The sequence below is a fragment of the Kogia breviceps genome, chromosome 4 (assembly GCF_026419965.1).
Source record: "Kogia breviceps isolate mKogBre1 chromosome 4, mKogBre1 haplotype 1, whole genome shotgun sequence".
NCBI lineage: Eukaryota > Metazoa > Chordata > Mammalia > Artiodactyla > Physeteridae > Kogia > Kogia breviceps.
The window spans coordinates 182,615,859-182,633,631 of record NC_081313.1 but is presented as its reverse complement, the minus strand read 5'-3'; the positions used below and the strand labels follow the sequence as shown (position 1 = coordinate 182,633,631).

The following is a 17,773-nucleotide window of genomic DNA, read 5'->3' as shown; positions in this document are numbered from 1 at the left end:
CTCAGCCCTGCGGAGGGGCTGGAACTTTGACAGGATCCTGAGGGTCAGATGGACACACAGCAGACTCTCAACAAGGTCGGTGCCGTGAGGGGAACCAAGCCCTCACCCCGCGGGTGGGAAGGTAAAATGGAGCAGTAGCTGCTCGAAATGTGAAGCAATCCCACCCCCAGGTGCACACCCTGGAGAACTGAAAACACACGTCCACAAAGAGCCTGCCCACGGGCAGCCACAGCAGCTCAACTCACAACAGCCCAAAGGCAGAAAGCACCCAAACGGCCACCAGCTGAGGATGGATAAACACCACGTGGCCCCTCCACACACGGGAGCATCTGTCAGCCACGAAAAGGGGTGAAGCCCTGACCCTCGCTACCACGTGGACGGACCCTGAGGACACGACGCTCAGCGAGAGAAGCCAGACACGGAAGGACCCACGGTGTGTGATTCCATTGATGGGAAACGTCCAGAACAGGCAGATCCGCAGACAGAGAGAGTGGGTTCCTGGTTGTCTGGGGCTGGGGAGGGGGTGGGGTGACTGCTGATGGGGATGCGGCTTTCTTTCAGGGAGATGGAATGTTCCGGAATTAGATCGTGGTGGCGGTTGCATAACTTCGAAAACAGCAAAATACATCAAATTGTACACTTTGATTGGGTGAATTGCTTGATATGTGGATTACATCTCAATAGAGTTTTTTAATGTCTCTGGACTAATGCACTAAGTCAGTTCTCAACACGCGAAACAATGTGGGCGCCTCCTGCCTCAGCCCTGGTTGTACCCTTGACTCTACACGACTCAGGTCCAGGCGGCTCAGAGCATCATGACATCACCATGCCTTCTCTGCACCAAAAAAAAAAAAAAGCCCGGCACGGTGGACATGCCCTGGTCGCCTCGGACGGGCTCCCAGCCCCTTGCAGCCCTGCCCCGGGTCTCAACCGGGAGCCAGCAGCGCCGCCCCCCGGGTGCCAGGACATACTGGAGCGTCCTCAGCACCCCTCGTGGGACCCACACGCTCTCTGAGGGGTGGGCTGTCGTCTCCAGGTTACGGAGATCATCTGGGGTGTGGAGAGCATGGGTGACCAGCAGGCAGGGACAGAGCTGGGACTGTGCCCCGCCCCAGATCACTCTGACCCTGCGGAGCACTGCTCCCCAATCCGGGAAGGGGGAGGGAATTGTTGCCGAGTCCACCACCCTCAACCCCCAGCACAGAGCTACACACCAGACCCCCCCAACCCCCACAGCTGGGCCTCACCTGGTGACCTGGGTGCGAGTGCTGAAGTCCAGGGAGCGCATAGAGCGGAGGACTTCGATGCAGCCCATGTACTGCGGGGAGAGAGCACAGGGTCAGCGCCAGCCCAGCAGAGCCCAGCTGGGGACTGACCGTGGAACCCAAGCCTTCCCTCCAGCGAGCCCTCCGCCCTCCCCTCCCGCCACCCTGGGCTCCAGCCCCCGCCTCTGATCTTAGGAGGCCCAACCTGGTTGCCACAGGGCCTTTGCACCAGCCAGCCCAAGCCGTCCCTTCCCCCATCTGTTTGCGGACTGGTGCCTTCCCCAGCTCCAGGCTCCCGGTCACCTCCTCAGAGCTGCCCTCCCTGAGTGTAAGTGAGTGGTTCCCGGGAAGCGGTGGGTTCCTCCAGGCTCAGTCCTGGCTGTTCATTTAACTGCCTGCTGTTCATTCTCTTTCTGCTCCACTAGAACGTCAGCCCAGGAGGACTGGATGGTGGTGACCCTGTTCACTTCTGCGTCCCCAGGGTCCAGGGCAGGGCCTGCGAGCAGGCGGGACAGAGGACGCCTGGCCCGGGAAGCCCAGAGCTTCGACTGCCTGACCCTTTCCAGGGAGAGTGTGCCCACCCCTGCCCAGACTACCATTGCCACGGAAGGTAATTTGGTAATTCAAAATCTCCAAGAGACGATGCTGAGGAACAGATGAAGGCAGGAACAGCCGGGGGGGGGGGGCAGGGTGGCCAGACGATGGCCACCAGCACCCTCCAACGTGCTGTCTGCACTGCTGGGAGGGGAGCTGGGACAGCCATGTGCAGCGTCTGTCGTATGATCCCATTGATGGGAAACGTCCAGGACAAGAAAATCCACAGGGACAGAGAGTGGGTTCGTGGTTGTCAGGGGCTGGGGAGGGGTGTCGGGGGTGACAGCTAATGGGGACGGGGTTTTGGGGGGGTTGATGGAATGTTCTGGAACTAGATAGATTTGGTGGTTGCACAACCTTGTGAATATACTAAATACCACTGTACTGTGAACTGTGATTTAAAACGGTTAACGGGGGGCTTCCCTGGTGGCGCAGTGATTGGGAATCCATCTGCCGATGCAGGAGACACGGGCTCGAGCCCTGGTCTGGGAAGATCCCACGTGCCGCGGAGCAGCTAAGCCTGTGCACCACAACTACTGAGCCTGCGCTCTAGAGCCTGCGAGCCACAACTACTGAGCCCGTGCGCCTAGAGCCCGTGCTCTGCAACAAGAGAAGCCGCCGCAATGAGAAGCCCGCGCGCTGCAGCGGGGAGTGACCCCAGCTCGCCACAACTGGATAAGGCCCGCGTGCAGCAACAAAGACCCAATGCAACCAAAAATAAATAAATTTTAAAAATAAAATTAAAAAAAAAGAAAGGTTAATGGTAGGGACTTCCCTAGTGGTCCAGTGGTAAGAATTCGCCTTCCAACGCAGGGGACGCGGGTTTGATCCCTGGTTGGGGAACTAAGATCCCACATGCCGCGGGGCACCTAAGCCCATGCGCCACAACTACTGAGCCTGCACGCCTCAACGAGAGAGCCCGCGTGCTACAAACTACAGAGCCCACGTGCCCTGGAGCCTGCGCGCCACAACTAGAGAGAGGAAAAAAACCCCACAGGCCACAACTAGAGAGAAGCCCGGGCGCCGCAACGAAAGATCCCGTGTGCCGCAACTAAGACCTGACACGGTCAAAAAAAAAAAAAGAAGAAGAAAGAAAATAAATAAATAATGGTTAATGGTTAACTTTGTTATGTTAATTTTACCTCAATTTTTAAAAATATTTATTTGTTTACTTACTTATTTGGCCACACCGGGTCTTAGTCACGGCACACAGGACCTTTTAGTTGCAGCACGTGGGATCTTTTTTTCTTTAGTTGCGACATGCGGGATCTTCATTGCGGCATGCAGGGTCTTTAGTTGCAGAATGCGGGGTCTTTAGTTGCGGCATGCATGTGGGATCTAGTTCCCTGACCAGGGATCGAACCCAGGCCCCCCGCACTGGGAGCTTGGAGTCGTAGCCACCGTGCCACGCGGAAGTCCCCTCGGCTTTTAAAAACTGATGCACGCACACATGCTTTGACCCTGAAACTCCATTTTGAGGACTTTATCCCACAGACACACCAGCGTGCGGGCTCCCTATGTGTGCGCAGGTGTCTGTTGGGAGCCCTACTCCACCTTCCCCCAAGGGCTCCGCCCCATCCCCCTTCCACAGGACTGGCGCTGGGGCAGATGCGCGGGTATTTACTGCCACCATAGCCCGGTGCGGAGTATACCTTCCTATGCTGGCCCCGGGGTGCACTGCCCCCCCGCCGCCTGCCCCTCCCTTCCTGCGGGACTTGCTGCACTGGAGGAATAAGCAAGAAATTGCAGACACCCCAAAACCTGACACATCTAGGGTTGTGAGGTCCAACCCAGGACGCCAGTTAGGTTGGAATGTGCAATAAACGATTAGTATTTTCTTAGTGTAAGTATGTCCCAAATAATGCACAAAACATGCCTATCCTGACAATTGTTTGTGTTCATGGGAACTTTAAATTTAACTGGGCAGCCTGTATCTTTGCTAAACCTAAATAAACCGCGGTACTGGGGACGGAAGAGTCTGCAGTTGTAAAAAGAGCAAGGTGCAGACTAGAAGGCACAGTGCCCTTTGTGTGGACAAGGGGGCCAAGGAGGAGCACACGTGTATACAGCGTGTGTGGACAGTGTGTGCTTGTGTGTGTGTACGCGTGCACATACGTGGGTGACAAGCTCTAGCAGGACACAGCAGCTGCTTCTACAGACGCCGCTGGTTGACTGTAAAAGTGGCCACCAGCTCCTCCCCTCCCCCATCCAGGCCCTGGTGCAAGCAGCACACGGACAGGCCCAGTCACCCGTCACCAGAGCTTGTTCCCCTGCTGCTCTTGGGACCCTGCGACCCTGCCGGGGTAGCCTGCGTGATGAGGAGACACATGGCCCACCCCCATCTCCCAGCTGACGGGGAGCCAATCGCCGTGTGCAGGAGGAGACCATTCAGCCCCAGCCAACCCACAGCACCACAGGAAATAAAAAGTGTTTGTTGCAGGGGCTTCCCTGATGGCTCAGTGGTTGGGAGTCCGCCTGCCAATGCAGGGGACACGGGCTCGAGCCCTGGTCCGGGAGGATCCCACATGCCAGGGAGCAGCTAAGCCCGTGCGCCACAGCTACTGAGCCCGCGTGCCTAGAGCCCGTGCTCCATAACAAGAGAAGCCACCGCAATGAGGGGCCTGCTCACTGCAGTGAGGAGTAGCCCCTGCTCGCCACAGCTGGAGGGGGCCCGCGCGCAGCAATGAAGACCCAACGTGGCCAAAAATAAATAAATAAAATGAATTTTTTTTTAAGTGTTTGTTGTTTTCATGAACTAGGTTGTGCGATGGCTTGTTACACAGCAGAAGTTACCTTAGACAGTGACCAGGGGAAGAGAGGGAGCAAGCCAAGTGAAGTTCCAGACAGAGGGAACAGCAAGTACAGGCCAGAAGTGGGAACAAGCTTGAAGAGACCAAAGACTCACTCCAGTGTGGCTGGAGCAGAGAACCAAGGAGCAATGAGAGATGAGAGCATGTGGGACCCTGGAGCTGTGATGAGGGGTTGGGTTTCACTGTGAGCAACTTGGGGGGGGCCGTGGGACAGCTTTAAGCAGGGAGGTGAACTGATGTGTCTCCCCTTCATCAGATGGATGACAGACGATGTATGGATGGATGATGGATGGATGATGGATGGATGGATGGATGGAGAGATGGATGGATGGATGGATGACAGATGATGGAAGGATGATGGATGATGGATGATGAATGAAGGATGATGGATGGATGATGGATGGAGATGGATGGATGGAGGATGAATGAATGATGCATGGAGGATGGATGGATGACGGATGATGGATGGATGGATGGATAGATGGATGGATGGATGGATGGAGAGATGGATGGATGGATGGATGACAGATGATGGAAGGATGATGGATGATGAATGAAGGATGATGGATGGATGATGGATGGAGATGGATGGATGGAGGATGAATGAATGATGCATGGAGGATGGATGGATGACGGATGATGGATGGATAGATGGATGGATGGACGGATGGACGGATGGATGGATGAATGATGAATGGAGGATGATGATGAATGGATGATGAATGATGGATGATGGATGATGGATGGAGAGACGGATGGATGGATGGATGGATGGATGGATGGAGAGATGGATGGATGGATGGATGACAGATGATGGAAGGATGATGGATGATGGATGGATGATGGATGATGGATGGATGAATGAAGGATGATGGATGGATGATGGATGGAGATGGATGGATGGAGGATGAATGAATGATGCATGGAGGACGGATGGATGACGGATGATGGATGGATGGATGGATAGACGGATGGATGGATGGATGGATGGATGAATGATGAATGGAGGATGATGATGAATGGATGATGAATGATGGATGATGGATGGAGAGACGGATGGATGGATGGATGGATGGATGGATGGATGGAGAGATGGATGGATGGATGGATGACAGATGATGGAAGGATGATGGATGATGAATGATGGATGGATGAATGGAGAAATGGATGGATGGATGACAGATGATGGAAGGATGATGGACGATGGATGGATGAATGAAGGATGATGGATGGACGGATGGATGGATGAATGATGAATGGAGGATGATGATGAATGGATGATGAATGATGGATGATGGATGATGGATGGAGAGATGGATGGATGGATGGATGACAGATGATGGAAGGATGATGGATGATGGATGATGGATGATGGATGGATGGACGATGGATGATGAATGGATGGACGGATAGATGGATGGATGGATGGATGACAGATGATGGATGATGGATGGGCGATGGATGGAGAGGTCCGCAGGGACTATGTGCCAGGCATGGTTAGACATGTAGAACCTCGAAGAGAATTAGCTGTGGCCCCTGCCCCCAAAGCAGACTCTCACACTGAGTGGACAGCTTTGGTGGGTGCTGGCTGCTCAGCGGGCACCCTCCCTCTAACACAGCGTGCATCTACGTGGGGGTGTCAGTGCTGCAGGGCCCCAGGGTGTGAGGGGTCTAATTCACCCTGACTAGTGTACAGCTCATTCTGGTTGCGTGACTGAAATCCTCCCAAAGCCCCCAGCCCCTCCCTGGGTGGAGTGGGTGCACAGCTCAACTGCACGGGGAGGGGAGATGCAACACGGGTCCCCTTCCCGGAGGGTAGAGAACACACTACAAAGGCGGGAAAGGTGAGCAGGTGGCTGAAGTGAGTGCCAGGCGGCGATGACACGGAAAAGCCACTTGTCGCGTGCCGGGCCCCGTTCCCAGCGTGCTGCGCACACGACCTGTCAACCCGCCCCACCCAAAGGCCGCCGTACGTTACCCCTCGGGAAGCAGCCCCGAGGGCTCTGGGACCTGTTAGCAGTCACAGGTCGTAGGCGGCAGAAATAGGATCCGAACCCACAGCCTGGGCTCTGGGGTGTCCCCCGGCCCCGCGGGAAGTGGCGAGGACTGCAGCAGACTACACGCTCAGGTGTTGCCAGACCACCTGAAATCCAGGGCTTTCGCCTGAAACACCCCAATCTGTCAACGATGATGAGAAGGAATTTTCATTTTTAAATAGAAGACAGAAAAAAAAAAAAAAAGGCAGAGGTCAAATTCAGCCTTGGGCCTACCAGGGAGCACGACCTCTGACCTAGGATCCCAAAGTCTCCGGAGGCCAGCCGTGGTGTGCGGGCGACAGCCCCAGGCGGGTCTGTCCGCGCGCCAAGCCTCACAGCCTGTGAGAGGGACCTTGGTGGAAGGGAACCTCTGCAGGTTAAGGATGTCAAGGTCAGACGGTCCTGCATTTAGGATCGGCCCTAAATCCGATGCCACACGTCCTCACAGGAGAAACGCAGAGGGGGGCTGAGAGACAGACACACAGGGAGAAGGCATGTGGCGCTGGAGGCAGGGCCGCGGCCCCAGAAGCTTGGAGACAGACTCTCCTTCAGAGCCTCAGAAGGAACTAGCCTGCCAACACCTCGATTTTGGACTTCTGGCCTCCGGAACCGGGAGAGAATACATTTCCGTAGTTTTAACTGCCCAGTTTGTGGTCATTTGTTACAGACGCCCCCACGGAGACCGACAGAGAAGGCCGGGAGGGGACCCCAAATGGTGGATTTGCAGCCCACCTTCCCCTTTGCCAACGCAGAAACAGAGGCAACCCAGAGCCCGCCCTAGGGTGTTAGGGGAAAACTCAGTTACTAGTAGGGAAACTGAGACCCAGAGCAGGAAAGGGACCCAGCCAAGGTCACCCAGCACACCAGGGCAGACACAGGACAAGCATCCAGCTCACCACAGTCCGAGGACACTCCACCCTTCACGGTGCCATAGGTCCTGTACCGTTAATACTTAGTGTTTTCATTTTAAATAAACTCCATCTATAAACACAACTGAGTTTATTTCTGAAGGCAACTGTAGGAAACAACCCCAAAGTCCATAAACTGGTGAATGGATAAACAAAATGTCATCCATCCACACGCTGGAACATTACTTGGCCATGAAAAGGAGAGAAGCCCTGACACTCGCTGCCACGTGGACGGACCCCGAGACCACGACGCTCGGTGAGAGAAGCCAGACACAGAAGGACACACGGTGTGTGGTTCCATTGATGGGAAACGTCCAGGACAGGCCGATCCGCAGACACAGGGAGTGGGTTCCTGGTTGTCAGGGGACAGGGAGGGGGTGCAGAGTGACTTCCTGGGGACGGGGCTTCCTCTGGGGTCATGAGAATGTTCTGGAACTAGATAACAATGAGCGTTTCACAAATCTGCAAGTGCACTAAGAACCACTAAATTGTACAGCTTCAATGAGTAAGTTTTACGACACTGAATTACACCTCAGTTTTTAAAAAATGGGCATGGGGAAACAAAAACAAAAAGGAGAAAGCAAAAAACAGAAAAAGAAAAGAAAATGTGCATCAGTGGGAATTCCCTGGCGTTCCAGTGGTTACGACTCCAAGCTCTCCTGGCCGAGGGCCCGGGTTCAACTCCAGGTCGGGGAATTAAGATCCCACAAGCCGCATGGGGCGACCGAAAGAAAAAAAGAAAGAAAGAAAAAATGTGCATGAAGAAAAGAGGAGGCTTCCCCGGTGGCGCGGTGGTTGAGAGTCCGCCTGCCGACGCAGAGGACGCGGGTTCGTGCCCCGGTCCGGGAGGATCCCACGCGCCGCGGAGCGGCTGGGCCCGTGAGCCGTGGCTGCTGCGCCTGCGCGTCCGGAGCGGCTGGGCCCGTGAGCCGTGGCCGCTGCGCCTGCGCGTCCGGAGCGGCTGGGCCCGTGAGCCGTGGCCGCTGCGCCTGCGCGTCCGGAGCGGCTGGGCCCGTGAGCCGTGGCCGCTGCGCCTGCGCGTCCGGAGCGGCTGGGCCCGTGAGCCGTGGCCGCTGCGCCTGCGCGTCTGGAGCGGCTGGGCCCGTGAGCCGTGGCCGCTGCGCCTGCGCGCCCGAAGCCAAGAGGAAACTGCATATTGCTACCATAAAACTTGGGTTTGATGCCTAGCAGTGTTTCCTAATAACCATTAAAATCAACACATAATTATCAAAATGAAAAGTGTCCATCCAGGCAGAATTGTCCATTTTTGCTAAGACGAGTTAGTGAACGTTTATTGGGCACCGGGCTGCTTGCAGAGCGTCAGAGCCCCCCTCCACAGATGCAGTTCAGGAACAGACACACGGGGCTCTGGGCGGAGGGGCCCAGATGGTGGGGACTTGGGGGGGCCAGCGAGGGGGCCCCGGGCAGCAGCGGACTGCCTTGCACGCTTGAACACACCTATGTTACCCTTCCCTTTTAAAGGTCTGACCAAGAAAAAGTACATCCCCACAGATATGTGTTGATTATAACGGGAACAAATGGGGCCTTTACCAGGGAGAAACACCACCTTAACCGAGTGCGTTAGGCTCCTGGGGGTGGGGCTCGAACAACAGAGACTCCGCGTCTCCCAGTCCTGTGGGTCTGACGCCCCCGGCATCCAGGTGAGGCAGGGCCGCGCCCCAGCTGGAGGCCCAAGGGAGGCCCTTCCTGCCTCTTCCAGCTACTGGCGGTGGCCGGCGGGCCTGGGCTTGCAGACACATCCCTCCGGCCCCTTCCTCTGTGGTCCCGTGGCCTCTCCCTGCGTGTCTGTGTCCAGATTTCCCTCTTCTGAGAAGGACATCAGTCACACTAGATCTAGGGCCCATCCTGCTCTAGGAGGACCTCACCTTAAGCTGATAGCACCAGCAAAGACCCTATTTCCAAATGAAGTCGCATTCTGAGGACCGGCGGACATGAACCTGGGGGAACGCCGCTCTCCACCGTACGCCAAGCGATCAAAGTTTCCAGAGGCCGCGTCGGGATGCACGGGCACCCCTGCCTCCTGACCAGATGCACAGAGCGGGGCAGAGCTGGCCTCCGCTGCTCCCTGCCAAAAACGCACAAAGTGAGGCCGTCGGCAGCGTCGCGAGCCCGGCTGGGGGCCGACACAAACTCAGGGGCAGCCTGCAAAATCGTGGGGCGCGCCCCTCCAAAATCTGGGGAGCTCTGCACTGACGCTGGTCCTGGGTCCCCGAGGACTTCACAGCATCCTCCTGGACGGTCGCGTTTGTGAAAAGCCCTTAACATTCACCACGACTCCGACCTAGGACCATCTTACACAGAACTCGCAGCATCTAGGGCGTTTTTTGTTTGTTTTCTTTTCTACTGTGGCAAAATACACGCAACGTTAAATTTAACATTTTAACCATTTGTAAGTGCACAGCTCAGTGGCACTAAGCCCCTTCACATTGTCGTGCAACCATCCCCACCTTCCATCTCTAGAACTTTCCCGTCTCCCCAGACTGAAGCTCTGTCTCCATGAAACACGGACTCCCCACCCCTCCCCCAGCCCCAGCCCCCACCATCTACTTCCTGGCTCTGTGGATGTGACTCCCCCAGGGACCCCCTGTGCGTGGAATCAGACAGTATCTGTCCTGTGTCTGGCTTCTCTCACTGAGCATCACGTCCTCAAGTTTCATCGATGGTGTAGCAGGTGTCAGAACCCCCTTCCTTTTCAAGGCTGAGTGATAATCCACTGTGTGGCTGGATCACATTTTATTCATTCATCCATCAGTGGACAGGTGGGTGTTTCTGCCTTTTGGCTGTTGTGAATACTGTTGCTATGAACATGAGTGTGCAAATATCTGAGTTCCTGCTCAATTCCCATAAGAGAAAAATACTTATCTCCTCCCTAGATGCACGCGCACACACACACACACACACACACACACACACACACACACACACTCAACCTCACCCATACAGCCAGTCATATACTTATAATCCTGCTCTTTCGGGTGTATGCCAAGAAGTAGAATTTCTGGATCACATAGTAATTCTATGCTTAACTTTTTGGCGTGGTTTTAATACGCATCGAATTTAATGAAACTATCTTGTATATTGACAGAAGGCTTCATTTTTGTGTCGTTCAGGCTTTACCAAGAGTTGCCTGCTATTTTGAAAATCACATGGCCTGCAGCAACTCTAATGGTGGTACTGGAGCTTCCAGAGTAACCCTAGAGCTGTTTGTAGCTGTCGTCTGAACTGTGGCTTCTGTCTCTGTCGCTGTGCGCCTAGAGAAGCTTATGTGTTTACACACTGAAACATATTCTGTTATTGTGAATTGCTGCCTCTGTGTTTCTCCTTTTTATTGCTGTTTTATTACCTCGTATTGATTTGGGGGGGGAATAAATGTGCAGGTAGGTGTTCTATATATGATGTTCATTTCAGGGTGGAGGTTACAAAACACTAGTTATAAATGAGCAGTGGTTAATTCAACAGTATTGCAAGCAGTTGGCTTAAGCTGGTGGTTCTCAAACACGAGTGGGCGTTGGAATCAGCTGGCAGGCTTGTAAAACATTGTTCGCCAGGCCCACTCCAGAGTTTCTGACTCAGCAGGTCTGGGGTGGAGCCCAAGAATGTGCATTTATAACAAGTTCCCCGATGTCTGGGCACCACACTCTGCTCAGCATTGGTTCAAGCCAATTTGGTGGCCCACCTCCCCTGCCATGAATGAAGCTTGACATCTCTGGCCAGTGAGGTGTGGGGAGAAGAACGAAAGGGATGGCCTTTTCTTCCAGTGGACATGGTTGGATCTGCATGCGATACCTGGTGCTGTGGCCGCTCTTTTGTGACCATGAGGACTGCTAAGCCAGCATGCTGAAGACAGCAGTGGAAAAGATGGAAAGACCTCGGGCTTCAGGGATACGGTCAAGTCATTGAATTAATCCACCCTGGAGCCATCCTACCCCTTGCCTTCAAGGAATCAGCTGCATTTGCAGCTAAAAACACCTGAGCCCAGCTAACCTCCCAAGGTTCCCCACACACCACCACCTATGAGACCAGCCTTCAGGAAAGACTGGGCGGTGGAGAGAGCCAGGCCTGGGCCCCTGGGGCAGCTCTCAGTCTCTCTGTGCCCCATTCAAAGCCGTCCTCGTGAGAAACTCCAGAGAGCGCACAGTGAGGGCACCTCGAAAAGCAGAACGGGCTTGTTAGTAGAATTTTCGTAAAAGTGTAATAGGGAAGAAACCTTGTATTCTATTACAAACTAATCACCAAGGGGATGTTGCCTAAAAGCTTAAATTAAACACAATGGCCCATCTCCGGGTATCCTGCCTCCTGCAGGAGGAAGAAATTAACACCTGCCCTCCGGGGGGGGGGGGCGCCCCCCTCCCGACGGGAACCAGGAAGTGCTTGGCTTTAGTCCCGCCCCTTTCAGAAGGAAAGAGTCCTGCACGCTCTCCCGGAAGATGGCTCTTTGGGATGCAAATCCACTGTCTTCTCCAGATGAAGTCGCTATTCCTTGCCCCAACGACTCGGCTCTCGATTTATTGGCCTGTCCTGCATAGAGCAGTACTAGCTTGGACTCGGTAACAAAAGAAGTGCCCGGCGTGGAAACAGCGCCGATGGAAGGAAACGGGCTGGATCCACAGACGGGGCAAGTATACATCTAGACCAGAGCCGTCCAACGGGGGGGGGGGCAGAGTGCCAGGCGACCACTTGAACTTAGCTTAAAATGAAACAAAATTAAAGTTGAGTTCTTCAGCTGCCCCAGCCCCATTCGAGTGCTCGTGGCCACACGTGGCTACCAATGGGACAGCACGGATCTGGAACATTCCACGTCGCAGAGAGACCCCTCTGGGCGGCACTGGTCTGGGCTAATCCCACGGGCAGTTTAGGGAACGTCACAGGACACTGTCCGGGGTCTTCCGGAAGGGGCATCCTTATTCACAGAAGGACCTGGCAGGAAGAGGGCTCTTTTCTGCAGGGTGAGGGGACAGAGGAACTGATCTGAGAAAGGAAAGGCACGGCAAAGGTGCTGCATGCGTTTCTGGGGGTGGCTGTGTCAAAGCCCCAGAAGCTGGGCGGCTCAAAACAGAAGTTTCTTGTCTCCCAGTCCTGGAGGCCAGACACCTCTCACCCAGGTGTCGCAGGGCCGGGTCCTCCCGGAGGCGCCAGGGGAGGCTCCTTCCCGCACCTTCCGGCCTCCCTGGCCTCGAGCCGCGTGGCCGGCGTCTGCACGCGTGTCTTCACACGGCTTTCTCTCAAGGCCTCCAGTCACTAAGTCCAGGGCCACCCGAATGCAGGAGGACCTCTTCTTACCTAATGACATCTGCAAAGACCCCATCAGGCTGGGGACACTGTTCACACCAACGCAGATGAAAAAGAACGTGAATCCATGACAAGGTCACCAAGCTGTGAAATTCACCAACCCCAGAGCTGCCACCCGCCCGGGGCTGCTTCTCACACGTGAGACGATCAATGTCCTCCTGGGTCGACACTGCTCTGAGTCAGGACTGCGGCGATGCCGCTAAAAGCACCACAGCTGCTACCGCCCTCGCCGGGCTCCTTGACGCGGCTGTGCCTCTGTTTCCTCCCCTAGAAACTGGGTAGGAAATCTCAGGGTGGGAGGCTCCGCACTAGTGTCTAGAAACCCAGGTGCCCCGATTGCATCACTGCTCGCTGAGTCTCCCTTTTCTTGTCTCAAAACAGGGACCAGGGTGGGAGGGAGGGTGACGCAAGAGGGAAGAGATATGGGAACATATGTATATGTATAACTGATTCACTTTGTTGTAAAGGAGAAACTAACACACTCTTGTAAAACAGTTATACTCCAATAAAGATGTTAAAAAAAAAACAAAAAACAGGGACCATTACAGGGTTTTGTGAGGGTTCTGGGACATCAGGTAGGTGAGTCAGCTGCCGTATTAGTTTCCTCTTGCTGCTGTAACGAATTACCACAAATTTAACATAAATGTATTCCCTTACAGTTCTAGAGGTCAGGAGTCTGACTGGGGTCTCACGGGGCTAAATGCAGGCGTGGGCAGGGCTGGTCCTTCCGGAGGCTCCAGGGCAGCAGCGGTTCCCGCCTTTCCCAGCTTCTAGAGGCACCGCATCCCGGGCTCACGGCCCCTCCTGCATCCTCACAGCCAGCGGCGCGGCCTCTCCCGTCTCTCTCTGCCCCTGACCCTCCCGCCTCCCTCTTAGAAGGACCCTGGGATGATGCTGGGGCCCCCCGGGGAATCCAGGGTCACCTGCATCTCGGGGTTCTTAACTTAATCCCTCCTGCAAAGTCCCCTCTGCCCTGTGAGGTGACACGTCCTCGGGGCCCGGGACCAGGACGGGGACATCTCTGGGGCGGGTAGTCTGCCAACCACCCTGGTAGTGGCCAGGTGGCAGCGAGTTCAGGCTCTGAGAGGAGCCTCAGCTCTGGGTCTGGTCCTGGATTCTCACCATGTAACCGCCCTGCCTCTCTGTGCCTCAGTTTCCCCACCTTCCATAAGTTGGGACACACATCCCCTCTTGAGGACCCAGGGTCGGACCTGCCTGTCCCTGCGTAACTTGGGATACGGCTGCTCCTGCCTTGACTTCACACTTCTCTGTGGACCGGGAGGGGACCCCGTGGCTCCCAGGACACCTGGTGGACGCGGGTGCGGGGAGACGAGCGGCTCCCAGGGGAGGAGCAGGGCACTGAGGCTGGTTCAGGCCCCGCGGGGCCGCGCCTCTCCAGGCAGCCAGAGTCAGGGCACCACACCCATCAGTCAGCGACTCCAGCCGGCTCGTCTCGCACATGGATGCCGTGGCCCCTTTCTCCCCAGCCCCACGCTGCCCTGGTCCATCGCGTCTCTGCTCACCTCCAGCCCGTTTCCACAGGAAGGATCCTTTCAGCATCAACGCTGCCCTGAGACCCTGCCTGGAACCATCCAAAGCCAAGCTTCTCCCCACAGCCCCCAAATCTTCTTCCTGCTCTTCTCTCCCTCCATCAGCCCCACCACGTGGGTCTCCGGCGGCTCCCCGAATGTGCCCGCTGAGCCCATGCCTCGGACTCTCTCTCCCCAATCGTTTCACGCCTGGGGCCGCAGTGGCTTCAGGTCTCAGCTTCAATGTCATCTCCTGAGAGGCGCCTCGCCCACCAGCCCGGCTAAAAGCAGCCGCCAGTCCCTTGCTCTGACATCACTGGATTGTTATTGCTGCAAAGCATCTACCAGTGTCTGCCATTTCCCTGTTTGTCTCTTATTTATTTGCTGTCGGCCTCTCCCTCTAGAAATCTGAGCCCCGTAAGAGCAAGGATCAGATCTTTCCCATTTCCTACCACACCATCAGCACCTGGCAGGGCGAGGCATGCATTAAATATCTGCTGCATCGATGAAAACGCCAAGATCACTGGAATAATCCAACAGCCTGCACTTCAACAACACGAGCGTCTGAATTCTGAACACCCCTAATCCCCGTGGCCATGGCCGGTGGGCAGACACAGCTCGTCCCCCAAGGCATCACCCACAAAACATCTCACTACAAAGTCAGTCTTGAATCCAGTGAAGCTGAGATTCAGCAAAAGAAGGGGCCACAGCCAAGTGAGAAGATGCCAGGAGAGAACAGACAGACCCAGAGTTGGGGCAGCCTGAGGCCCAGCATGTCTCACAGGCTTCCAGGATGCAGTGGACCCTGCCTGGTCCACACGTGGACGAAAGTCAAGGCCACTGGGGGCCACCACAACAAAGCACCACAAACTGGGGGCTTAAAACAACAGAAATCTAACCCTGGCCCTACAGTTCTGGAGGCTGGAAGTTGGGAATCAAGGCGTGACAGGGCCCTGCTCCCTGGGGGCAAGGGGCTCAGGGGGGAGGGCCCTTCCCGCCTCTTCCAGCGTCTGGTGGTGGTGAGCGGCCGCCCTCAGTGTCCCTTGGCTTGTGGACGCAGCGCTCCATTTCTCCCCTATTGTCACGTGGGCCCTCCCGGCGCGTCTGTGTCCAAATCTCCCTCTTCTTGCCCGACAGGGCCGCCCTAATCCACTGTGATCTCACCTTAACTTGATTATGTCGACGGAGACTCTATTTCCAAATAAAAACCATATTCACAGGTTCCGAAGGTCATGAATCTGGGGGGATACTATTCAACGCAGTACGGGGGTGGGGGGAGTGGTGGGGGAGAGGTTGTAAAAGAACCAAAGACAAAACAACCAACTGCAAAGACACAGACCTCCAGGATCCTGGCCCCCAAAACGAGACTGAGGCGCTGTGAATCCTGCCGGACCCTGGATGTGACAATGAACTGTGGATGGGCAGGGGCCCGGTGGGCCGGGGGGGCCGTACGGAATCATTTTACGGAGCTTCTTCCCCCGGACCCCTTGCCTCCTGATGGGTCATCAAAAACTACACACAGGGGCAGACAGGCTGAGCGGGGAGCGTGCAACGTTCACAGGCGTGGGTGCAAGAACGGGCCGGCCATCGGCCCACGTTTCTGTACGTCCAAAAGTTTCGTAATAAAACCAGGACAAATGAAGACTTCCCTTACAGCCCCTTCCAAGTTCCCGGAGTCTCACATCTCGAATCCTGAGGCCTAGCGGGGCCCGGCCCTTCTGCGCCCCACCTCAGGCCAAGGTCTCCGGTTCTGTCTTCTGGGAAGGAGCTTTCAGTGGGGGTCTGGGTAGCAGGACGCCCCCACCCGCGTCCTCCCCCCCCCAAGACTCTGGCCTACGGAACGGGGGCTCCGCTTAACCCGCGCATGCGTGCCCCCTCCCACCAGCCGCCCTCTCCCCGCCCCTCCCCACGTGACGCCGTGGGAACCTGGACCCCAGCGCCTCCCGGGTGGGGGCGGCCCGCTGAGCGCGGGCTGGCGATGGGGGGTCTAGGGTGATGGGGAGAGAAGGAGGGACGGAAAGAGACCTGGCTCTCGGGGTCCAGAGTGTCCCAGAGAGAGAAGTGGGGGATGGGAGCCCCTGTGCCCAGGCTGGGGCTCCCGGGAGGATGGGATCTCAGAGTCGCGCCGGCCCACTCACCCGAACGATGTAGGAGACCCCGGGCCCCAGGACCCTGGCGTCCGGGTGTAGCCAGCCGTGCGCCGGCTTGTGGATGAAGCTGCCTTTGCGGATCCACTCGTCGGCGGCGGAGTCCGGGGGCCCGGCCGCCCCCCGCGCGCCCCGCGACCCCCGCGCCCCGGCGGCCCGGCAGCGGCTGAGCGCAGGCAGGGGGCAGGGCGCGGTGCAGCGCGGCTCGCAGGCGCCCAGGACGGCCGCCGCCAGCGCCGGGACGCCGGCCGAGCCGGCCGGCTCGGGCTCGGGCTCGGGCTCGGGCTCGACGCCCCCCGCCGCCCCCGCGCCCCCCGCCGCCCGCGCCGCCGCCGGGCCGCGGCCCAGGAAGCCGGCTGGGGCCGCGAACTTCCACTGCGGCATGCGCGGCAGCAGCGCGCAGAAGGTGGTGGGCGCCTCAGGCTCCGGGGGTGCGGGGGGCGCGGGGGCCGCGCGCCCGCCCGGACCCTGCGTCATGGCCGCGGTCGCCCGACCGAGCCCGACCGGGCGCTGAGCCTGGCGCGGAGGAGGCCCTCCCGCTCCCTCCCGCTCGCTCCCCGCCCCCGGCCCGGTGATGTCATCCGTCCGGCCCAGCGCGCAGCCGCGGGGGGCTGCGCCCCTGGGACCCCCGGCCCGCGGCGCCCCGGCGCCCGGCGGGGAGGCTGGGGAAACTGAGGCCCGCCGAGGGCACGAGCGCTGACTCGGGCCCGGCAGCCCGGGAGGGGGCGAAGTTTCGAACCCAGGGCCGGGGCAGCGACCCCTCAGTTCGCCCCCCGCCCGCCGCCCGAGTTCCGAGAAGCACAGAGGCGGGAGAGACTTATAAATCACCTCCTTTCTTCCCTTTTCGCCGTGGGGAAACTGAGGTCTGGAGAGGGGCGGAGGCGCGGTCAAGGAAGGAGAGCGCCCCAGACCCTAAGCTTAGCCCCTCCGTTCCCACTGTTCCTGCCGGAAGTACTTGAAAATCAGGCCCTGCTTTATTTCCTGACAGGGGACCTGAGGCTCCGAGAGGGTAAGGGGTGTGCGCCCGAGGACACGCAGCGCAGACGCGGGCCCTTCGCGGCCTTGCCCTGGGCCTCACTTTCTCCGGCTGTAAGCCAGGGGCGCGGGCCGGAGGGTCACGGGCTCCTCCTCCATTTCTGGGGGGCCCCGTCCGGCATCAGGTCAACTGAACTCC

The 17,773-nt window shown here is 57.3% G+C and overlaps 1 protein-coding gene across 1 annotated transcript in view; it reads right to left on the bottom strand.

Moving 5' to 3' along the window:
- The window catches only part of SHC2 (SHC adaptor protein 2), a 30,671-nt gene extending 13,595 nt beyond the window's left edge, over positions 1-17,076 (bottom strand). Inside the window, exons 1-2 of the mRNA XM_059063440.2 lie at positions 16,591-17,076; positions 1,248-1,318 (exon numbers count right to left, since the gene is read on the bottom strand). Coding sequence (XP_058919423.1) covers positions 1,248-1,318; positions 16,591-17,076 — 557 coding nt within the window. The remainder of the gene's footprint in view (positions 1-1,247; positions 1,319-16,590) is intronic.
- Positions 17,077-17,773: the final 697 nt, after the last annotated feature.